This window comes from Narcine bancroftii, chromosome 12 (assembly GCF_036971445.1).
Source record: "Narcine bancroftii isolate sNarBan1 chromosome 12, sNarBan1.hap1, whole genome shotgun sequence".
Taxonomy (NCBI): Eukaryota; Metazoa; Chordata; class Chondrichthyes; order Torpediniformes; family Narcinidae; genus Narcine; species Narcine bancroftii.
In genome coordinates this window covers 56130645-56155869 of record NC_091480.1, presented here as the reverse complement: position 1 = coordinate 56155869, position 25225 = coordinate 56130645, and the positions used below count along the sequence as shown (strand labels likewise).

Genomic DNA, 25225 nt, shown 5'->3' with positions numbered 1-25225 from the left:
GCATCTCCTCAAATCTAGCTTTTCCCCAATCAAAAACCTCAATCCTTGGCCCTGATTTCTCTCTTTCCATAATGACATTGAAGCTGATGGCATTATGATCACTGGACCCGAAGTGCTCGCCAACACTAACCTCCGTCACTTGACCCATCCCATTTGCCAACAGTAGATCTAACACTGCTCCTTCTCTGGTCGGCACCTCTACATATTGTTGTAAAAAAACTATCTTGCACACATTTCACAAACTCTAACCCATCCAGTCCTTTCACAGAATGTGTTTCCCAATCTATATGTGGAAAATTAAAATCTCCCATAATTACAACCTTGTGCTTATCACAAATATCTACTATCTCCCTACAGATTTGCTCCTCTAGGTCTCGGTCCCCTCCGGGTGGTCTATAATACACCCCTACAAGTGTAACCTCTCCTTTCCTACTCCTCAGTTCCACCCAAATAGCCTCCGTGGATGTGCCCTCTAATCTATCCTTCCTAGGCACCGCTGTAATATTTTCCCTGACAACCAATGCAACCCCACCTCCTCTTGCCCCTCCGACTCTATCACACCTAAAACAACGAAACCCAGGGATATTCAGTTGCCAATCACATCCCTCCTGCAACCATGTCTCACTAATCGCTACCACATCATACTTCCAAGTATCAATCCACACCTTCAGCTCATCCACCTTTTTTACAATACTCCTGGCATTAAAATATATGAATTTCAGAGATTTCCCAATTTTTAATCCCTGTTTTCCCTCATCTTTAATAACAACATTATTTACTTTTCCTGCCAATTGCCCTTCATCTTCTTCCAGAGCATTTCCCTTCTCTATCACCTGCCCATCCATATTCAAATACTTACTACAAACTTTCTTTGTTTGCATTCTAACCTTCTCCTTACTGCTCTGTATTATTTTGTTCCCTCCCCCCAACCACATTAAACTACATGATCTAAGGCCAGTCATGCTTGTGGGCAGACGCGTGCTTGGATAAATGGCAGTTTTTCAGCTTTAAATTCTGAATGAAATCCTGATTTTAATTTCAGGGTAAATTTTCACAAGCACCTCTAGAAAATGGGTCAGCCTTTCTTAATGGATAGAAATGTCTCCATTTGGATAGCTGAATGTTTGAAGTGACTAAAGTGTACAAAGTCTGCAATGGAAAGTTATGGAAAGATTGATTCCACTGGATTCCTATTAAACTTTCCTAAGCATCTTACCAGTAAGTTGTTGTAATCGCACTAGCGCTAGCACACTGGGGCCGAGCAGTTAGCACAACACTGTTACAGTGCCAGTGATTGGGAATGGGGTTCTCATCTCGTGCTGTCTGTAAGGAGTTTTTATGTTCTCCCAGTGTCTGTGTGGGTTTCCTCCCTCCATTCAAAACATACCAGGGGGTGTAGGTTAATTGGGCACCAAGGGCTCCTGGGAAGAAAGGGCCTTTTACTGTGCTGTATGTCTAAATTTAATAGTCAGTGGCTGCTCTGCGTTATCTCATGGGCTGTCGTTCTTTTTGTATGGGGCTGGACCGTGACTGGAAGCAGGTCATCAACTGTGAGAAATGCATCGAGCTCACAGCAACAAACTGCTGAAGGTGGAATCTCTGCTAAGCTACTGCTAGTTTGCTGTTTGCAAGAAGGCAGCAAGTAGAATTATGGAATGCAATCTCCCAAAAACGATTCATGAAATAGATGTTTAGATTAAAATCACCCAATTATTGTGATGCTCCAGAGCAGTGCAACTACAATGGATTGTAAGAGATGCCAAATTTTAGGACAACTTTAGAATTTTGCCAAAAAGTTGAACAATTTGAACAGTTAGTCAAAGGTATTGAATCTTAGAGGACTTTTTAATTAGTTGAGAAAAAAAATCTTAGTTTGCACTTCATGCAAACTTTACTATTATTAATGCAGGACGAGGCATTAATGATAGAAACTGTCTAAATACTGCACAGACCAAGTGACGGAGGACTTTATGGACATATTTAGACATACAGCACAGTAACAGACCATTTCGGCCCCAAGAGTCCATGCCGCCCAATTTTTACCCCCAATTTACTAACACCCCTAGCACTTTTTTGAATGGTGGGAGGAAACCAGAGCCACTGGAGAACATACAAACTCCTTACAGACAGCGCGGGATTCAAACCCAAGTCTCAATCGCTGGCAATGCATTAATCACTACGCCAACCATGCCACTTACCGTAGTCCATCATCATCGTGGGTTTCAAGGATGACAATAACAGGCCTCAATGACTACTGCCCTGTGACACTGGCATCCACCATTATGAAATGCTTCCAGCATCTGCTGATGAAACACATCAAAGTACACCTCCCAGAGATGCTGGACCCATTTCAACTTGCCTATTAAAGAAACAGAGCCATTGACAATGCTATTGTCAATTGACTTGTCCCTTCATTCCATTGAACCTGGAAATCAACAGTCCCCAGAGGCTGGTGGAGAACCTGTCCTCGTTGGGACTCAACACCCCTCCTTGCAACTGGATTCCGTACTTGCTAACGGAAAGACCAGTCTGTCCAGGTCAGTAGCAGAACAGAGAGCACCGTCACTCTGAACACTGGCGCACCTCAGAGCTGTTTACTCAGCCTACTCCTGTTCAGGCTACTGACCCACGACTGCACCGCCAGATCCAGCTCCAACATTGTCATCGAATTTGAAGATTACACAACAGTCATTGGCCTCATCAGCAACAATGATCAGTCACACTGCAAAGAAGAGGTAGAAAATCTCATGATACGGTGCAAGAGTAGCAACCAGAGTCTCAACGTGGACAAGATGAAGGAGATGATTGTGGACTTCAGGTGGACCAGGAACGACCACCTTCCACTACACGTCAACAACTCTGTAGTGGAGAGATTGGAGAGCCCCAAGTTCCTTGGAGTTCACTTAATTTGTGACCTATTATGAATATACATTTTCTTACTTGTCAGGAAGGCACAACAGTAGCTGCACTTCCTGAGAAGACTGAAGCAGGCAAGACTACTGGCCACCATCACGTCAACTGTATACTATACAGGGGCTCTGAACAGGGCTTGCAAAATCATTAAGGACCCCTTACACCACACACAGCATCTTTCAGCTACTCCCATTGGGGAAGAGATACAGGAGGATCATAGCGAGCACCACCAGGCTGAGGAACAGCTTCTTTCCACAGGCAGTGAGAATGCTGAATGACCCAAGGAACTGCTCACACATGTATTGTTTGTCTGTATGTGCGTTATGTCTGGTTGTACGTCTGTGTTTTGCACTGAGGACCAGATAACGCTGTTTTGTCAAGTTGTACTTGTCCAATCAGATGACAATAAACCTGACTTGATAACCCCATCACACTGTAACTGCATCCTCCTAGCAGAGGCACTGCATTGCCACTACTGGCAGGGGGAGTACAATCTTAAAATGGTGAACAAATTCATTTTCCCTGGTTCAATTGCACCTTCAAAACAACTTAAAGTGGCCTTCATTCTACAGTCATGAAAGTATGCTCGAACTGTGTGCTCTAAAAGGTTAGTTGGGTCCTCCGCTCCTGATGATGACTAGTCAGTGATCGATCACGAAGGCGGCTCACCAGCAGCTATATGTTGTGAGGACTTTATTTTTTTATTTTTCACACTATGAACCATATTGACCAAAATACACACAAACATTTCCCTCTTGAATATACACAGTGTCATTTTCTCCCCTTTTCCCCCCTCCCTCCTTCCCACCCCCCTCCCCACCCACTAAACGTTCAACATATACGATGCATTAAACCCATTAAACAATGTCATCAAACAGTGAAAATAAACAAGAAAATTGTGTCATCTACTTTTACACACTGGGTCAGTTCATTTCGTCTTCTTCTCATTCTGTCATTTTAGGTGGTGGAGGTCCGTGGTAGGACCTCTCTGTTGTGTTCCATGTACGGTTCCCAAATTTGTTTGAATACTGTGATGTTATTTCTTAAATTATATGTTATTTTTTCCAATGGAATACATTTATTCATTTCTATGTAACATTGCTGTATTCTCAGGCTATCTTCTGATTTCCAGGTTGACATTATACATTTTTTTGCTACAGCTAAGGTTATCATGATAAATCTTTTTTGTGCTTCATCCAAATCGAGGCCAAGTTCTTTACTTCTTATATTACATAGAAGAAAGATCTCTGGATTTTTTGAAATGTTATTTTTTGTGATTTTATTTAATACCTGATTTAGATCTTCCCAAAACTTTTCCACTTTCTCACATGCCCAAATTGCATGTACTGTTGTTCCCGTTTCCTTCTTGATTGACAGGAAGGATATTAACTCAGAAGATGTGGAATCTATATGGGTAGAACTGAGGAATAGCAAGGGGCAGAAAACATTAGTGGGGGTGGTATATAGGCCTCCAAATAGTAGTGTAGAGGTGAGGGAAGGCATTAAAAGAGAAATTAGAAAAGTGTGCAATAAGGGAACATCTGTCATCATGGGAGACTTTAATTTGCATATAGATTGGACTAGTCAAATTGGTAAAAATACAGAGGAGGAGGAATTCCTTGAATGTTTACGGGACGGTTATCTAGACCAATATGTCGAAGAACCAACTCGGGAGCAGGCCATTTTAGATTGGGTATTATGCAATGATAAGGGGCTAATCCGCAATCTTGTTGTGCGAGGCCCTTTGGATAGGAACGATCACAATATGATCGAATTCTCACTCAACATGGAGAGTGATGAAATTAAAACCGAGACTAAGGTCCTGAATTTAAATAAAGGGAATTATGATGGTATGAGACGGGAGTTGAGCAAGATTGATTGTGTGGTGTTTATGGGGGAGTTGACTGTGGAAAGACGATGGAAAGCATTCACAGATCTAATGGAGAAATTGCAAAAATCGTTTATACCGGTTTGGCATAAAAATAAACCAAAAAAGGTGACTCAACCGTGGATAACAAGGGAAATTAGAGACAGCATTGGGTCCAAAGAGAGAGCATATCAATTGGCCAAAAAAAGTACCAAATCCGAAGACTGGGAGCAGTTCAAGATGCAGCAAAGGAGGACAAAGGGATTAATCAAGAGAGCAAAAATAAATTACGAAAGTAAGCTTGCGGCAAATATAAAAACCGACTGCAAAAGCTTTTATAAATATGTCAAGAGGAAAAGATTGGTGAAATCCAGAGTAGGTCCTTTGCAGTCGGAATCAGGGGAATATATAATGGGGAATAAGGAAATGGCAGACCAATTAAATTCTTACTTTAGTTCTGTTTTTACAAGAGAGGATACAAATAACCTCCCAAGGATGTTGGGAAACATAGAGACTAATGCAAGGGAGGAACTGAAATAAATCAGTATCTCTAAGGACATGGTCTTGGGGAAATTGATGGGATTGAAGGCAGATAAATCCCAAGGGCCTGATAATCTACATCCTAGGGTACTCAAGGAAGTGGCCATTCAGATAGCAGATGCTTTAAGAATTATTTTCCAGAACTCGATAGACTCAGGATCAGTACCCATGGATTGGAGGGTAGCTAATGTTACCCCACTATTTAAAAAGGGGGGTAGAGAAAAAGCGGGGAATTATCGGCCTGTGAGCCTTACATCAGTAGTGGGCAAAATGATGGAATCCATTATTAAGAATGTAATAGCGGAGCATATGACTAGCAGAGAAGGGATCGGACGGAGTCAACATGGATTTACAAAAGGTAAATCATGCTTGACAAATCTATTGGAATTCTTTGAGATGGTGACAGGTAAAATAGATGGGGGAGAGCCAGTGGATGTGGTGTTCCAGCATAAATGACTGGCTTCCAAAATCAAGGCTCATTGGATTGGGGGCAAAGTATTGATGTGGATTGAGAACTGGCTGGCAGGTAGAAGACAGAGAGTTGGGATAAATGGCTCGTTTTCTGAGTGGCAGGCGGTGACCAGTGGGGTGCCTCAGGGATCTGTACTGGGACTCCAGCTGTTCACAATTTACATTAATGATCTGGATGAGAGGATTGGATGTAATATCTCCAAATTTGCAGATGACACTAAGCTAGGAGGGGTTGTGTGCACGGAAGAGGGGGTCAGGAAGCTCCAGTGTGATTTGGATAAATTGAGGGACTGGGCAGATACATGGCAAATGCACTACAACGTGGATAAATGTGAGGTTATCCACTTTGGTAATACAAACCAGAGGGCAGATTACTATTTGAATGGCAATAGATTAAGAGATGGGGAAGTGCAGAGAGACCTAGGGGTACTTGTACATCAGTCTCTGAAGGCGAACATGCAGGTACAGCAGGCGGTTAAAAAGGCAAATGGCATGTTGGCCTTCATATCAAGAGGGTTTGAGTATAGGAACAAGGATACCTTACTGCAGCTGTACAGGGCCTTGGTGAGACCACACCTGGAGTATTGTGTGCAGTTTTGGTCACCTTATCAAAGGAAGGATGTTCTTGCAATGGAGGGAGTGCAGAGGCGATTCACCAGGCTGATACCTGGAATGGCAGGAATGACTTATGAGGAAAGTTTGCGCAAATTGGGATTGTACTCCCTGAGTTTAGAAGATTGAGAGGGGATCTCATAGAGACATATAAAATTCTGGCAGGACTGGACAGAGTGGATGCAGATGGGATGTTTCCAATGATGGGAAAATCCAGAACCCGGGGCCATGGTTTGAGGATAATAGGCAAACCATTTAGGACCGAGATGAGGAGGAATTTCTATACCCAGAGGGTGGTGAATCTGTGGAATTCATTGCCACAGAGGGCAGTGGAGGCAGGTTCATTAAATATATTTAAGAGGTAATTCGATATATTTCTTCAGTATAAGGGTATTAAAGGTTACGGAGAGAAGGCGGGGACGGGGTACTGAACTTTAAGATCAGCCATGATCTCGTTGAATGGCGGAGCAGGCTCGAAGGGTCGAATGACCTACTCCTGCTCCTATCTTCTATGTTTCTATGTTTCTTACAGCGAAAACATCTATCTGATACTGTTGGGTCCCATTTTATTTAACTTTTGGGGCGTGGTGTATAGCCTGTGTAACCAATTATATTGTATCATGCGTAATCTCGTGTTTATTGTATTTCTCATAGTTCCAGAGCATAGGTTTTCCCATTTTTCATTCTTTATCTTTATGTTTAGATCTTGTTCCCATTTTTGTTTGGGTTTACAGCTTGTTTCCTCGTTCTCTTTCTCTTGCAGTTTGATGTACATGTTTGTTATAAATCTTTTAATTATCATTTTGTCTGTAATCACATATTCAAAATAGCTTCCTTCTGGTAACCTCAGTCTGCTTCCCAATTTGTCCAAGTAGGTTTTCAGTTGGTGGATTGCAAACATTGTACCGTGAGTTATACCATATTTGCACTTCATTTGTTCAAAAAGATAATAATTTATTTCCTGAAAAACAATTTTCTATTCTTTTGATCCCTTTTCTCTCCCATTCTCTAAAGGAAAGGTTATCTACTGTGAAAGGGATTAGTTGATTTTGCGCCAATATTAATTTTGGTAGTTGGTCATTGTTTTTTTTCCTTTCTACGTGAATCTTCTTTCAAATGTTGAGCAGATGGTGCAGTACTGGTGAATTCCTATGTTGCATCAGCTTTTCATCCCACTTATACAGTATATGTTCAGGTACCTTCTCCCCTATTTTATCTAGCTCTAATCTGGTTTTTCCCTTGTTTGATAAAAATCTGATGGGTATCTTAATTGTGCTGCTCTATAAAAATTCTTAAAGTTTGGTAACCATAAGCCCCCTTGTTTGTACCATTCTGTTAATTTATCTACCGCTATCCTTGGTTTCCCCCCTTTCCATAAGAATTTCCTTATTATTTTCTTTAGCTCCTTGAAGAATTTATCTGTTAGTTGAATTGGTAATGATTGAAATAGGTATTGTATCCTTGGGAAGATATTCATTTTAATGCAATTTACCCTTCCTATCAGTGTTAGTGGTAAATCTTTCCAATGTTCTAAGTCATCTTGTAATTTCTTCATTAATAGCTGATAATTGAATTTGTATAGATGGCCTAGATTATTATCTAGTTGAATACCTAGGTATCGGATTGCTTATGTTTGCCATTTAAATGATTCTTTCTTAAACTTTGTGAAATCCGCATTATTCATTGGCATCGCTTCACTTTTATTTGTGTTGATCTTGTACCCCAATACTTCTCCATATTCCTTCAATTTCTTATTGATAATTCTGGTTCTGTTAAGTATACTATGACATCATCTGCAAATAGACTGATTTTATATTCCTTCTCTTTTATTTTTATCCCTTTTATTTTATTTTCTGTTCTTATCAGTTCTGCCAAGGGTTCTATAGCTAACGTGAACAGTGAGGGAGATAGTGGACATCCCCGCCTAGTTGACCTGCTTAATTTAAATTGGTTTGATATATATCCATTTACTGTCACCTTCACCAATGGTCCCTTATATAATGCTGTAATCCAATTAATATATTTCTCTGGTAGGTTGAACCTCTGTAGTACTTTGAATAAATAATTCCATTCTACTCTGTCAAAGGCTTTCTCTGCGTCTAAGGCAACCGCCACTGTTGGCGTCTTGTTTCCTTGTACTTCATGGATTAAGTTAATGAACTTATAGATATTGTCCGTTGTTTGTCTTTTCTTAATAAATCCAGTTTGATCTAGTTTTACTATTTTTGGTACACAGTCGGCCAATCTGTTTGCTAATAGTTTAGCTATTATCTTATAATCTGTGTTGAGTAGAGATATTGGTCTATATGATGCTGGTGTTAGTGGATCTTTCCCCATCTTTGGTATTACTGCAACTATTGCTGTTTTGCATGAATCTGGCATGTCTTGTGTTTCTTCAATCTGGATCATTACTTCCAGGAGAGGAGGAATTAATAAGTCTTTAAATGTTTTATAGAATTCTATTGGGAGTCCGTCTTCTCCCGGCGTTTTATTGTTCGGTAGCTTTTTTAATATATCCGGTATTTCCTCTATTTCAAATGATTTTATTAATTTGTTTTGCTCCTCTTCTTGCAATTTCGGTAGTTCAATTTTAGCTAGAAACTCATCTATTTTGTCTTCTTTCCCTTTGTTCTCAATTCAATATAATTGCTCGTAGAATCCCTTGAAGTTTTCATTGATCTCTGTTGGGTTATATGTAATTTGTTTGTCCTTTTTCCTTGATGCCAATACCGTTCTTTTAGTTTATTCTGTTTTAAGCTGCCAAGCTAGTATTTTGCGCTTTTTTTCTCCTAGCTCATAATACTTCTGCTTTGTCTTCATTATGTTCTTCTCCACCTTGTACGTTTGTAGTGTTTCGTATTTTATTTTGTCTGCCATTTCTCTTCTTTATGTTGTATCTTCTCTTGTTGCTAATTCTTTTTCTGTACTTGCTATTTCCCTTTCCAGCTGTTCTATTTCCCGATTGTAGTCCTTCTTCATCTTAGTTACATAACTTATTATCTGCCCTCTGATGAAAGCTTTCATTGCATCCCATAGTATAAATTTATCTTTCACTGATTCCGTATTTATTTCAAAGTACATTTTAATTTGGCGCTCAATGAATTCTCTAAAATCCTGTCTTTTAAGTAGCATGGAGTTTAATCTCCATCTCTACGTTCTCGGTGGGATGTCCACCAGCTCTATTGCTAATAACAGGGGTGAGTGATCCGATAACAATCTAGCTTTATATTCCGTTTTTCTAACTCTCCCTTGGATGTGGGCTGACAACAGGAACAGGTCTATCCTTGAGTATGTTTTGTGTCTACCCGAATAATATGAGTATTCCTTCTCCTTTGGGTGTTGTCTCCTCCATATATCCGAAAGTTGCATTTCCTGCATCGATTTAACCATAAATTTGGTTACTTTGTTCTTTCTGCTAGTCTTTTTTCCAGTTTTATCCATCTTTGAGTCCAAATAAAGGTTAAAGTCCCCTCCTATCAGTATATTCCCCTGCCTATCTGCAATCTTCAAAAAGATATCTTGCATAAATTTTTGATCCTCTTTATTAGATGCATATACATTGAGCAAATTCCAAAATTCTGAATGTATCTGACACTTTATCATTATATACCTCCCTATTTGATCTATTATTTCCTCCTCTATTTTGATTGGCCTCTATCCTCAAGGCCCCTCACCACCCCAGCTATGCCCTCTTCACTCTACTCCCAATGGGGAAAAAAGGTCCAGGAGCCTGAAGACGAGCACTTAGAGGCACAAGGACAACTTCTTCCCCGCTGCTATCAGATTCTTGAATGAACAATGAACCACAGACAGTGATTTTTTTCTTGCACTATCTTTATTTTGAAATGTGGTTTGTATAAATGGACAGCGCCATTAGCGTAACAATTAGCGCAACGCTGTTACAGCACCAATGATCAGGAATGGGGTTCGATTCCTGCACTGTATGTTAGGAGTTTGTATGTTCTCCCAGTGTCTACATGGGTCTTCCCCGGGGGGCTCCGGTTTTCTTCCACTCTTTGAAACATACCAGGAGGTGCACGTCAATCGGGTATAATTGGGTGGCATGGGCTCGTGGGCCAAGAGGGTCTATTACCGTGCTGCAAGTTCATTTAAAATGCCCTGTGATGCTGCCGCAAAACAACGAATATCGTGACACGTTCATAACAATAAATTCTGATTCTGAACCCAATCTGTGATAACTGCCCTGAAATAAACTACATTTCTATAGCCCATACAATACTGTTGCTCTTTGAGAAACTTCCTCTCTGAAGTTTTGAGTAATATCGTGCTGCACTTCCATTTGTGCTATAGTTCATTGTACCACACCCAAACAGAAATTAATCATGCATGAACCTTGTTAGTAATGGTCAGTGAGCCTTTGGATCACAGCAGAGCCCCATTTTGTCAGAGAGAATGATACAGCCTGCTGTGAATAAATGGCCAAAGTTCTCCTCCCAAATTCTGTTCATGACAATAAATTCTGACTACTGAACATTTGTAAACCTGAATTAGAATAGGATCAGGCTCTACTGCAGAGCCTTCCTTGAATGAAAGAGTTTTCCATGATAGCACTCTTTTGCCTGGTCTATACACGTGACCATTTCTAGACTACATAATCTGGGAAAAGCCGCTCATTGAAATACTGGAGATCCTGGAAATGCATCCGGGTATATATAAACTTCAGCTTGCACATGGCAGACAATCAAACCACTATGGAATTTACTGTGGAGCTCATTTCTGCTCATACACACCACATATTTGGTTGTCCTTGGCTGCAGTTCACACATCTGTTGCCCTGTGCTGCAGAATAATCCCATTGGAATGGTAGAGGGCAGGTCAGTAAAATAAGGATTTGTGTTCATAATTTCAGCAATTTCATCAGACAACTATAATGACAAATACATTTCTCCCCTTCAGCCCCTAAACTTTGGTTTAGTTACTCAAAGGAAAAGAGTGTTGTAATTGCAAGAAATCACAGAACAACAAAAGTTATACATTGACATTGAAATCAGGTGTTTCCCTCTTCCCCCGGACCTCAGCTCGAGGCCCAAAGGACTGAACTATCCCTTGCAGCTACTACTCACCAGAAGGGGTAAATGCCAAGCCTACTGCTGACGAAGACGAAACCAAATATCACGAATAACGAGTCGCAAAGTCTTTGATATTTGGCATAATTGGCTAATTTAGCAGCCTGCAAAGCAAAACAGCAAAAGAGCTCATTAGTATCCCAGGTCACAGAGCTGATGGGGCATGTGATTAAAGCAAGGTCATCTGAGAAAACAGTTACTGCATGGAAAAAGAAAACTAGTCCCTCTATTCCTTGAATGGCGTCATGCTTAGTACACTGGAGATTAAACTGGAACCTTTTGAGATTAAACAAATCTACAGCAGTTTTGACTTAATCTGAAAAGTAGGTCACCTTTACCCCCACTTAATATCGATTATTCCATTCAGCTGGTGGTGTTATGGAGTCCAGAGGACCCCAAAACCAGCACCAATAAATATGCACTGCAACACAGGGTTACTTAAACAAAAGTTTTTAAAAAAAATTATATTTGAACAAGAAAACAGAATTAAACTTTAACTTATTACTTAACCTACCTAACTACTTAATCTCCCCCTCTTACACAAAGCGCAGGTATGTGTAATGTATATTTAAGATTAGAAAAGTTTTTTGGATCACAGTCCAATCTCACTGGTTGCAGGCAATTCTTTTACTGTGCACAGAAATTAGCATTAACAAAGTTCATCAGTCTTTGGTACTCAACAGGCAGATGGTTACCACTCAGGAGGGTTCTTGCTGGTTTTCAGAGTGATTCCTTTCCCAGGACATCCGCAACTGATTCCTTCTCAATCAGTCTTGCTGACTAAACTTGCCCCCTTCAGGGTTCTCCAGATGATCCTCTTTCTTTCAGGTCACCTTTCAGACCAGCAGCCTTCTCCTTTGACCAGACAGCCTTCCAAAGTTTGCCAGCTTTGTCCTTCTGGAACTGATTTCTGTGTCTCTCCTCTGTTTCACACCCTCCCTCTCAAGAGCAAAACTCTTCTCCTCTGCCTGCAAAGATCACATGCTCTCCCAGGCAAGCTGCTGTCGATACTTTGTTGCCTCCTGCAAAAAGCATTCTGCAGAAGTCTGCAAATATTCTGTTTTCAAATGTGTGTGTGCAAGCTACTCCAACAATTCCTCCAAAACCACCTCTAAATACTCTGTCACAGTGGATAGACGTACTCACAAAGCAGAGGGCAAAGGTGACCCTGTATGTTGAGTCAATTGGTTAGTCTGGCCAATCAGAAAGCAATAGATCACTGTGCTGTTTGGATGGTGCTTTGAAAAAAAGGAGAAATAAAATATTTTGATCCTTTTGTGGGCTTCCATACTCCTCAGTCTCGCTGAGATATTTGCAAAATAATATTCAGTGTGCATCTGCAGGAGTGGCCACAAACATAACTTTGCAAATACCTTGACCCTGGGAGAGAAGAGGTCATCCTGAAATACCAACAGGCGGAATACACCTCGGCGGCGACAAGGTCACAGCAAATCTGTGTGGCTCCATCAGGAACTCCACGCTTCAAGTCTCACCTCTGTGGATTACTCGTTCAGAGCCTGCAGGTGTTCCATTTGGGCAACCTGTCCCACTCGAGCACCAAATGCCAGATCCTACACGTCCTGTTTCCAACCCCCCCGCCCCGTCCCACAATCTGTCCAAATTCTACCACTGAAATGCTTTTTCAAAAAAAGTACTCTGGCAACCTCCTCTGCGGCAACCAAAACTGTTTTCAACTGAATCAGAAATTGATGGTCACTGAACACATCATTCACTTAGGTTTTCACTAAACATCATTGGTTCCAAATTCCAGCCATGACCAACTAAATACTACTTCAAGGGCCAGGATAAATTCGACAGGCCAAATGGCCTCTTTTCATATTGGTGTACAATTCTAAGCCACATTAGAGAGTGAGAAGGCATGGAGCAAAAGTTCAGTTGACTGAGTGGCTACAACTCTTGGGCTTGGAAGGGTTGGGTAGTGATGCATCACCTGGGTTAAAACTGGACAGGGACAAGGGTCACACAAAACTTCAAGCAGCAAAGTTGAACTGATCTTAGCAAGTATAGGCCTCAAAATAATAATTAAACACTGGGTGGGTGGAAACCTCAAATTGTATTCTGCAAAAAAATAAAAGGCAATTCAAATTCCCTTCCATTCCGAGATAATCATTTTAAGAATAATTAATGCCATCCAGACACAAGCAGACTGCAGATTGGTGGTGCCTGGAATATGGGAGGAGTGGTTCTCAGCCCTGTAAATCACAAAACAAAGGTCAAGTAATTAATAACTATTATCTGAACCAAGTTATTGGACTGAAGTCTTGGATTCATGCCCACGTTTACCACCTTTCCCTCTGATCACAGCTTTCACTGTCTGGGAGGACTCTCTTTGCCATTTTGTGACAGCTTTCAACAGCCAATGGGAGGCAAATTTCACTCTCCATTTGGGACCGAGAACAAAACATCCTCTGTCATTCAGAGAATCGCAGCGATCAACAAAGTATTCTCACCTCTAAAAGGAAATCAGATGCATCGTGAAGACACATAACAAGTGTTCCGACTCGCACCATGTTGTTGACGTAAGAAAATGTGATTAATCCAACCGTGGCAAGGTGATGAAGAAACATAATGAGGAAATCCTGCAAGTAAACAAAATGGCAGGTTGACTATCAACTGCTTGGTTGGACACAAACTACACTGCAAATGGGAAGGAAGTACACCTTGGTTCGCTCTTTTCCATTCTACTGGACAGTCGCAGGTTTCCACATATCAATGCACCATGGGGGATGGGTGGGGGTGGGGGGGGGGGAAGAGCAGAATAATTATGTCAAATCATCATGATCGTACGAGTGAATGCTGGAACAGGAGTCTGTCCTGCTGCAGAGTTTGTGGAAGCACTGGAGGAGAATCCATGGACACTCAGCGACTCTGTCTGCCTTATGACAGGCAGAAGGAAATTTTGTGTAATATTGTAAGAGTCTTGAAGTCCTTAATGACGTGCCACACAAGCTGATTATCAGCAATTGTTCATCTCTTAGAATTTCTATTACTTCTCTCCATGAATGCGCACGTGACAGAATGAGTGAGTGAGGGAGAGAGCCAGATGACAAGAGGCCTGCTAGCGACACCTGGGAGATATTTCAGAGACTAAGCACCTAACCTCGTTTTCACACCTACCACTGACAGAGGTCTCTGGACTGGAACCATCACTTGGGTGATCACAGGCACAAGCACACTGCCTCCTAGCCACAGAAGAAAATACATTTCTTTGGTATGCAATTTCAGGAAGGAATACAAATGTGCTGCAAGCCTATTAAATGGAAGGAGTGGAGATGGCAGCTCAGTTTCAACACAAGGCCCTTTCATGCAGTGAAAACGCCCGAGTATAAAGACAGAGATTCTTTGCTCTTTCATCAGGAGACTTACCTCCGTGAATGCACCCTGGCCAGCTCTAAAGCGCCGACTGCAATCACTCTCAGGGGAAGGATCAGCAGTGGAGCACTGCGCTCCGCCACCCAGCATGAATGTACTGCTGCTGCAAGCAGCTGGCTAGGGGTGGGCTGATGATGTCGTGATGACGCCGTCAGCCTGTGACCCATCGCGCCCCCCCACCACTCACTCACCCTTCTTCCATGAACCTGTCAAGGCAAGGGCGGCCGGCAGGGGCTATCGGGGCAGGGGTGGCCTGTGGCAGCCCCGCTGACCACTCCAGCACTTCACAGGGCCATTTTGGCCTTTGGTGCCACTAGTCAGTGCCAGCAGCTCAATGCCCGGCAAACCAATAGCTGCCTTCCCTACCCACAATCCCCCATGCAGCTGGAACCGTTCTGGGAAACACAGAGCAGTTCCAGCTGGGTGGGGGATTATGGGTAGGGAAGGCAGCCATTGCTCTGCCACATATTTATGATGAGTGGGGCCACTATAACAGTCGCCCCGCCTACAGTGGCTCCACGTGACGCAGAAGGCGCTGCTCTGCATAAAAGCAGCACTGGAGCAGCCTTACAAGGCTGCTCCATGAACAGTTAAGTTTTAAGTTTTTATCTGCCTCTGCAGACGGCTTCGAAGCAGAGGCTCAGTGTGGAAACACCCAAGGTAGCACATGGGAAAGTGAAACCTTTTGCAGTGAATGAATCCCATGTGATTATAATTAAATAGGAAATTAATGAAGCAGAAAACTATAGGGGAAAGGAAACACACAAAATGCTGGACTACTCGAAATACACCACACAGTCAGTGAAAACAGCCATGGCTACAAGCAGTACACAGACAGCAATGCTGAGACCTAGTAGTGATTAAAAAAAGAGCAAGCCAAGAGGGTGCCATTTAGAACAGCGGATGGTGTATTAGTGTGCAAAGCCTTCGACACCGTGAGCAGGAAAGGGCTTTGGCAAATACTAGAGCGCATCGGATGTCCCCCAAAGTTCCTCAACATGATTATCCAACTGCACGAAAACCAACAAGGTCGGGTCAGATACAGCAATGAGCTCTCTGAACCCTTCTCCATTAACAATGGCGTGAAGCAAGGCTGTGTTCTCGCACCAACCCTCTTTTCAATCTTCTTCAGCATGATGCTGAACCAAGCCATGAAAGACCCCAACAATGAAGACGCTGTTTACATCCGGTACCGCACGGATGGCAGTCTCTTCAATCTGAGGCGCCTGCAAGCTCACACCAAGACACAAGAGAAACTTGTCCGTGAACTACTCTTTGCAGACGATGCCGCTTTAGTTGCCCATTCAGAGCCAGCTCTTCAGCGCTTGACGTCCTGCTTTGCGGAAACTGCCAAAATGTTTGGCCTGGAAGTCAGCCTGAAGAAAACTGAGGTCCTCCATCAGCCAGCTCCCCACCATGACTACCAGCCCCCCCACATCTCCATCGGGCACACAAAACTCAAAACGGTCAACCAGTTTACCTATCTCAGCTGCACCATTTCATCAGATGCAAGGATCGACAATGAGATAGACAACAGACTCGCCAAGGCAAATAGCGCCTTTGGAAGACTACACAAAAGAGTCTGGAAAAACAACCAACTGAAAAACCTCACAAAGATAAGCGTATACAGAGCCGTCGTCATACCCACACTCCGAATCATGGGTCCTCTACCGGCATCACCTACGGCTCCTAGAACGCTTCCACCAGCGTTGTCTCCGCTCCATCCTCAACATCCATTGAGCGCTTTCATCCCTAACGTCGAAGTACTCGAGATGGCAGAGGTCGACAGCATCGAGTCCACGCCGCTGAAGATCCAGCTGCGCTGGGTGGGTCACGTCTCCAGAATGGAGGACCATCGCCTTCCCAAGATCGTGTTATATGGCGAGCTCTCCACTGGCCACCGTGACAGAGGTGCACCAAAGAAAAGGTACAAGGACTGCCTAAAGAAATCTCTTGGTGCCTGCCACATTGACCACCGCCAGTGGGCTGATCTCGCCTCAAACCGTGCATCTTGGCGCCTCACAGTTCGGCGGGCAGCAACCTCCTTTGAAGAAGACCGCAGAGCCCACCTCACTGACAAAAGACAAAGGAGGAAAAACCCAACACCCAACCCCAACCAACCAATTTTCCCCTGCAGCCGCTGCAACCGTGTCTGCCTGTCCCGCATCGGACTTGTCAGCCACAAACGAGCCTGCAGCTGACGTGGACTTTTACCCCCTCCATAAATCTTCGTCCGCGAAGCCAAGCCAAAGAAGCAAGAACTACATGTCCCAGCATGCAATGCACACAGCTGGCAGACACCGGAAGTAACATATTACAGGAGTTGTTGTTTGAAGTCGGTTGAAGCAGCTCAAGGAAAAAGTCAGTTAAGTGTTAAACTCAAGTAGAGTCGTTCTTCTTCCCACATTTATAGCAGAACTTTCCATAGGAAGGATACATCTTTGGAAGAAGTTTACCTCCGCACCAGCTGCATTTACTCTTTGAGACTACCACTTTGCTTTGTTTCTGCTTTGGGAAACTCCTGATGCTCTGCTTATCTGTCCTCATCGCATGCACTCTTGTGTCTATCCTGTGCAGTTCCTTAGCTTGTGCTTAGGTGGTCTCTGTTCCCCTACACATATTCACAGCCTTTCCAGAGTCAAATCTTTTTCACACAACCATCCTTCTCCAAGTCCATTATCTGGGATTCCACCAACTATTCTGGTCACAGGAGAAAAATATGAATCTCTCAAACATGATGATAAACTTCATCGGTATGAGAGGACTTATCCATGCTTACAAACTATGGTCTTCTCTTACTCGCTCAGACACTTCCGACACCATGTTATACTTGTTCTTTCAAGAAGAACGACTTTATATGAGCTGCTTCAACCGACTTCCATCAACAACCCCTGCCATATGTCACTTCCATTTTCTGGCCAGTCACACACATTGCATGCTGGGAAATGTTTCTTTTCTTTGGCTTGGCTTCGCGGATGAAGATTTATGGAGGGGTAATGTCCACATCAGCTGCAGGCTCGTTTGTGGCTGACGAGTCCGATGCGGGACAGGCAGACACGATTGCAGCGGTTGCAGGGGAAAATTGGTTGATTGGGGTTGGGTGTTGGGTTTTTCCTCCTTTGTCTTTTGTCAGTGAGGTGGGCTCTGCGGTCTTCTTCAAAGGAGGTTGCTGCCCGCCGAACTGTGAGGCGCCAAGATGCACGGTTTGAGGCGATATCAGCCCACTGGCGGTGGTCAATGGGGCAGGCACCAAGAGATTTCTTTAGGCAGTCCTTGTACCTCTTCTTTGGTGCACCTCTGTCTCGGTGGCCAGTGGAGAGCTCGCCATATAACACGATCTTGGGAAGGCGATGGTCCTCCATTCTGGAGACATAACCTACCCAGCGCAGTTGGATCTTCAACAGCGTGGATTTGATGCTGTCGGCCTCTACCATCTCGAGTACTTCGATGTTAGGGATGAAGTCGCTCCAATGAATGTTGAGGATGGAGCGGAGACAACGCTGGTGGAAGCGTTCTAGGAGCTGTAGGTGTTGCCGGTAGAGGACCCATGATTCGGAGCCAAACAGGAGTGTGGGTATGACAACGGCTCTGTATACGCTTATCTTTGTGAGGTTTTTCAGTTGGTTGTTTTTCCAGACTCTTTTGTGTAGTCTTCCAAAGGCGCTATTTGCCTTGGCGAGTCTGTTGTCTATCTCGTTGTCGATCCTTGCATCTGATGAAATGGTGCAGCCGAGATAGGTAAACTGGTTGACCGTTTTGAGTTTTGTGTGCCCGATGGAGATGTGGGGGGGCTGGTAGTCATGGTGGGGAGCTGGCTGATGGAGGACCTCAGTTTTCTTCAGGCTGACTTCCAGGCCAAACATTTTGGCAGTTTTCGCAAAACAGGACGTCAAGCGCTGAAGAGCTGGCTCTGAATGGGCAACTAAAGCGGCATCGTCTGCAAAGAGTAGTTCACGGACAAGTTGCTCGTGTCTTGGTGTGAGCTTGCAGGCGCCTCAGATTGAAGAGACTGCCATCCGTGCGGTACCGGAGGTAAACAGCGTCTTCATTGTTGAGGTCTTTCATGGCTTGTTTCAGCATCATGCTGAAGAAGATTGAAAAGAGGGTTGGTGCGAGAACGCAGCCTTGCTTCACGCCATTGTTAATGAAGAAGGGTTCAGAGAGCTCATTGCTGTATCTGACCCGACCTTGTTGGTTTTCGTGCAGTTGGATAACCATGTTGAGGAACTTTGGGGGGCATCCAATGCGCTCTAGTATTTGCCAAAGCCCTTTCCTACTCACGGCGTCGAAGGCTTTGGTGAGGTCAACAAAGGTGATGTAGAGTCCTTTTTGTTCTCTGCACTTTTCTTGGAGCTGTCTGAGGGCAAAGACCATGTCAGTAGTTCCTCTGTTTGTGCGAAAGCCGCACTGTGATTCTGGGAGAACATTTTCAGCGACACTAGGTATTATTCTATTTAGGAGAAACCTAGCGAAGATTTTGCCTGCAATGAAGAGCACTTTTCAGTGCCAACCGCTCAGTCCAAGAATCCGCCCTGCTCCAGCTCCCTCAACAGCCCTTAAGGCTAGAGCTGGATGAGGTCCTCACCCGGGAAGAGACATACAAGGCAATTGAACAACTGAAAAGTGGCAAAGCAGCAGGCATGGATGGAATCCCCCGAGGTCTGGAAGGCTGGCGGCAAAACTCTGCATGCCAAACTGCATGAGTTTTTCAAGCTCTGCTGGGACCAAGGAAAGCTGCCTCAGGACCTTCGTGATGCCATCATCATCACCCTGGGAAATGTAGTTCTTATTTATATACATAATAACACAAAAGGAATCTGTCTTGACAAAATGTCTGTAGCTTAGACAAACTGAACTACAGAGGAAAAGGGGCTCAACACCATGGCAAATGGGATCTCCTCGGCACTAAAAAGATTATTATCTACTATTTTTAGGGCAAAGACGAGATAGTTTGCCAGCAGTTACAAGTACAAAGTGGAACACATACACACACAGACAAAGAATTGCAGCAAGTTTTGGTTCCTACAAAGGGCCACAAAATTATACAACTGAAGCTTCCTGACATTCAGCACCACTGACCAGCGCATTCCACAAACTAATGAGATTGGCAGCGGTCTCCTCACACGATTTGAAAGCCACATGTAGCATTCTAAAAGCACAATGAATGAAAATACTGCACAGACCGACACTTATCAACATGGTTTTATTGGAATGATTTTAAAAAATTCCACGTAAGCATTTTTTTCCCCCCAAATCCCCAGTTAAATCTTATAAATTCAAACCCTGTCAGTGAGGATTTATCTCCCCCAAAATGCAGAAAACTAAATTTGCCCAAAGCTTCTAATTTTTCCCTCACAGCCAAATCACAATTCTTTTCCTCTTCGGCATTTTCTCCATTTTTTGGCCACGATAATCTTGATCTGGAAATGTTAAAGCCAAGAAGGAGGAGAATAAAGAGATTGCAGCTTGGACAAGATCATCTAGCAAGAGGAGTGGAAATTAAAAAAAACAATCTTCTTCCCCCTTCTTGTCAGTAAAGAACAAGCACGCACTCAACACCTTTTCATAGTAAAGCTGGGAACTTGTACGCAGTGAAAATCTATGGCACCATGTGTCATTGGACAATCATCTTCATTAGTTCAACAGTCACAGATTCACCTGATCAATTGACAACATGAGTCAATACCAACACAATAAGCTGCCGAGAAGAACCCAAAAGGAACCCAGGTTTCTATTGCCTTTCCTTTCTCCCCGCTCACATTCAAGTCTTGGAGAGAAAAAGAGACAAGTTTAAAAAAGGGTCACCAGTATGGGAGAACTGCATTACCAAAATACTAGCAAGTCAAATTTCTCGAGAAGCCTCACAAAACAGAATAAAAGGGACGGGGTTTTAGGAGGGGGGGGGAGAAAAATGGTCAAAGAGCAACTTTTAAAATATAAACACAATGCTGGAGAAACTCAGCAGGTCAAGCAGTATTATGTAACAACAGTATATTCCCATCAGTCGAGTTGGTGTCATGTTTGGCAAGAAATGCCAGTAACTAAGCATTAAATCACAAGTATACTTTAAAAAAATAGGGACAATGGAGTTGGAATTAAACTCTCAGCCAGAGAGGTTGTGCTCGTGACTATTTCTGAGCAGAGATCATTCAGCTCCCAAACACACAGTCCTCAGTTTAACAGCCAAGGCAATTCATTTATCAAATATTGTATTCATACAACAGGCAGCTGAGTGGTCACAGGACTCTATCCAAATTAAAGCTAGATTTTATTTTACTTTAAACATTGAGAGAAGCCATTTCAGTTTAGATTCAAACCCACCCACACTGGAGTGTGCCAATCCATTGCAGAACAAGAGTGGATTCATGTCTTTCCCCATTGTGTAACTAGGAAGGAAAATTGCCTACTAAAGTTTCTTCGTTTTCCAATTCCTACCCATTCCTCACAAATATTCTCTCCCCTAGCAAGAGCTTGGTGAAACCAAAATGCAACACCTTCCAACTTCTAGACAGTACCACGTCCACTTTTCAAATTCAGATTTCAGATTTATTGTCAGAGCACACACGTGACAACACATACAACCCTGAGATTTCTTTTTTCTGTGGGCACTGTAGAATGACTACAATTGGTCGTGCAAAAAATAAACTGTACACAGCGTAAAACATGTGAATAAAAGAACAAATGTAAACAAACTGACTGTGCAATACAGAGAGAACAAAAAGAAAATCAATAAAGTGCACAAGTCAGAGTCCTTAAATGAGTCTCTGATTGAATTTTTTGTTGAGGAATCTGATGGTGGAGGGGGAGCATCTGCTCCTGAACCTGGTGGTGAGAGTCTTGTGGCACCCTACACCTTTTTCCTGATGGCAACAGCGAGAACAGAGCATGTACTGGATGATGTGAATCTTTGATGATTGCTGCTGCCCTCTGACAACAGCATTCCCATCAGTATCCCTTAACCCAGCCATTCTCAACCTGTTTTCAGCTGTAGTCCCCTTGGGACTCTGCTCAATATTTATGGGCCCCCCTTCCCTGTGAAGCATTCACGTTTTGGTTTATTCCGTACTTCTCTCCTACTGACGACATAAAAACAAAAAATATTCATGTTACACGAGGCAAAAAGAAAACAAGGCTTTTACTTAAATGTGCTATGGCTCCAAGGGAGGCTGTAGGGCCCCCATTGAGAATGTGTGCCTTAATGGTTGCTCCTGGTTTAAGGTCATCTGCTAATACCATCATTCACTTGAATACTCTCTCAAAATTATTGATGTACTCATGGAATAGGCCTCAGAACTTACTGAAAATTGTGTCACTTTTTAAAGGCATAAAAAGAAAGTTTTACAAACCTTCCAGTTATCCATACTCCTTAAATCTTCTGCAGTGATTATCTAAGTGGCGTCTTACAAAAAGGGGAGTTTTTTCTTAAGTCCACAGACATCAGATTGACTGCATGCCCATTAATCCCTTAAAGAATTCATGAGAAAGGAACAGTCCACATGGCATTTATACTCTACTCAAACCACCAAACTAATTCCATCACTGAAGCATCACCCCTCTCCCCCTCCCCAACAAATCTGCTTTTCCAGCCTCCCATGACACGCACCCTTACTATTCATTCCACCACTCCTTGCGAGTGAGAGCTTTCCACATTCTCACTACTTTCTGGAGAGAGTAGCTTCTTTTGAATTTTCCAGTGACCATCTTGTAACAACAGTCTTTCTTCCCCACAGGGGACAAAAATTCTTGCTGCATCCAGTTTATCAATATCATTAATTTTTTTTTTAAAAAAAGACCTCCGTTAAGTCAACTCAGTAAGGTCTGCCAAGTGGCAGCCAGCAAGACTGATTCACCTGGAAGCTTGTTGGCATCTTTCATAGAGAAAAGAAATTTCAATGATTTAAATGCAACTGAAGGGTACAAATTGAACTTGGTGTCTTATTCCCCTCAGAGAATTCCAACACTATCCTGACATGGTGGAATGAGTGCCCCACTTCACAGACCTCATTATCCACCTCATTAGTCAAGACCTACTTGATCCTAAGGGACTGCCAAAGAAGACCGATTCCCTGCACCTTAAGCAATAACAGATCTGCCAAAAATCTAACAGATTATTCCTCAGATTGGACAAATTAATTCTCCAGCAAATAACTGCAAAAGTGGCTTTGGTTCAGCTTTGATTCCTTCATGAAAAGTGGGAAAGCTGCATTCTTAACACCAAGCTGTTCAGCAGCTTTAATCAGCAGAGTACTTTGTAACAAGGCCAGCCACCATCTGTTGCTAAGAGGCTTTGTTCAAACAAGGTGGCAGAAATAAAGATGGAGCAAAGAAAGAAGTGCAGCACAAAATTGTCACCATCTTGTGAGCAGGTTTTCCCTGCAGAACCATCCCCAAACTCTCCACCTCCAAACCCACTGAATCTCTCTATTTGCTCTGCAACCATGCTTAAAAACATGAATGAAAATCAAAATGGCCCACATTGGATTAGTTACCAATTTAAGTTCAGTTAATGGGCTGATGCTATGCAAGTTAATGTCTTATGCATCACTGTGGCACAACAGCCTCCAAGCTGTTGCAAGTGAATCCCAAGTGTAGGTGGCTGGCAGTGCAATCTATGGGGGAACTGATGGAAAGAGACAGAAAACAGGTCGTCGCGCTACAGGGGGAATGACACTGAGGGGACTACTGCATGCACATCCAGCATGGACTGGATAGGCTGAATAGCCTTGCATTCTGTCATAATAAGCAATCAAGTTTTAAAAAAATTGGTTTGATCAGGGTCTACAATGCTGGAGTTGCCAACCAGTTTAAAAGAGATTACACTAATTGTTTGAACTCAACAGGAAGCCCAGCTGCTTACCTTCCTTTTAATATCTGTAAACTGTGAAAACATCAGTGACCAGTAGAATGACAGCTCCATTATGTAATAATAATACATGTCAAATACCAGTTGCTGCAGGAAAGGACAAAAAAGTTATTTGCCAATATAGTCAGATGCACAAATAGAATATATTTTCTGTATGAAACACAAATATCACAAGCTGACGAGAACCGTGAAATCCTATGGTTGAACACATATTTAAATCAGCCTGTATTTTTATGCAGTTAAAAACAATATTGACTTTTTGATCATGTAATTTATAGCTCATATGTATATATTCATCCAGATTAGAAACGATATACTGATCATATTTCACACTGTTCTACAAAAGGCCTTGTTGCTTTTCCAAAATACAAGACTTTGAAGGCTTAAATTTTCATTGAAAAAAAAGTATGCAAAATGAAGTTTTGGATCAGCAAGGAATCCATCACTATGACAACACAAACTGGGAGTGATTAAAATATCCTTCTGTAGAGGAGAAATACATTTTTGGGTTGGGTTATTTAAAAGCTGGGGCTTCAGATACAAGGAGAGGCTGGTTTTATTCTCACTGGAATGTCAGAGGTTGAGCAGTGACTTTGGGAGGTTAATAAAGCTATGAGAGGCATAAAAATGTTCATTGAGACATACAGCACATAACAGGCCATTTTAACCCACAAACCCACGCCACCCAAATGCAGCCAATTGACCTACATCTTCTGGTACTTTTTGACATACCAGAGTAAGGGAGCATAAAACTATAGTGCATCTTTTTAAGGTGAAAGGGGACCAGAGGAGCACCTTCTTCATACAGAGGGTGGTGGAATGAGCTGCCACAGCAAGTGGTAGAGGCGGTGACAATTACAATGTTTAAAAGACAGATCTATGGATAGGAAAGGTTTTGAGGGAAATGGGCCAAATGCAGGGAAAGGGGACTAACTTAGGTAGGGGACTGGGTCCAGGCAAGATTTGGGCTGAAGGACCTGTCTCTGTGCTGTTTGTTTCTAGGATTCTACAACTGAGCCTCCATGGTTCAGATCTTACCTGATATGGGTAGTTGTACCAGCAATGTCGTGTGTTCCAGAACCAAGGAGCCTGGAAAAAAGCAGAGATGTCATTTGGTTCTGCAGTGACCATTAAATTATCTGACAACCAACTTAGAAATGAGTACATTTTCAACTTCCCCCTCTCCAAGCACCTTCCCCTCAAGTTATCTTTCATCATTATGACAGCAACTCTCAGGACAGGGCCTGCTGCACATGCACTGGCAATTTTTCATTCCCTGGCCTCTTTTGGTATGCTGCCACTCGAGTCAGTGAGCCAGGGGAGCCAGAGTCTCTCACACACATGCATAGAAGAGAAAATGAGATGGATCAAGTTGATATCGCAGAGGAATCAAGCCTCTCTGGCCAGCCCTTTACACTAGTATTGCGCTTTAAAACAAATTGCGCATCCCAAAAACCCTGGCCTTCACAATGATAGTAT

The 25225-nt window shown here is 42.9% G+C and overlaps 1 protein-coding gene across 11 annotated transcripts in view; it reads right to left on the bottom strand.

Moving 5' to 3' along the window:
* Window positions 1-25225, bottom strand: part of LOC138747045 (ceramide synthase 6-like) — a 113174-nt gene that overhangs the window by 28169 nt on the left and 59780 nt on the right. For all 11 annotated transcript variants that reach the window (XR_011347280.1, XR_011347279.1, XM_069905927.1 and 8 more), the window contains 4 exons: window positions 24785-24835; window positions 23741-23833; window positions 13962-14090; window positions 11488-11594 (listed from right to left, as the gene is read on the bottom strand). Coding sequence is in view for 9 of the 11 variants with exons in the window: in XM_069905927.1 (XP_069762028.1) it covers window positions 11488-11594; window positions 13962-14090; window positions 23741-23833; window positions 24785-24835 (380 nt within the window). In the remaining 2 variants the exon portion in view is untranslated. The remainder of the gene's footprint in view (window positions 1-11487; window positions 11595-13961; window positions 14091-23740; window positions 23834-24784; window positions 24836-25225) is intronic.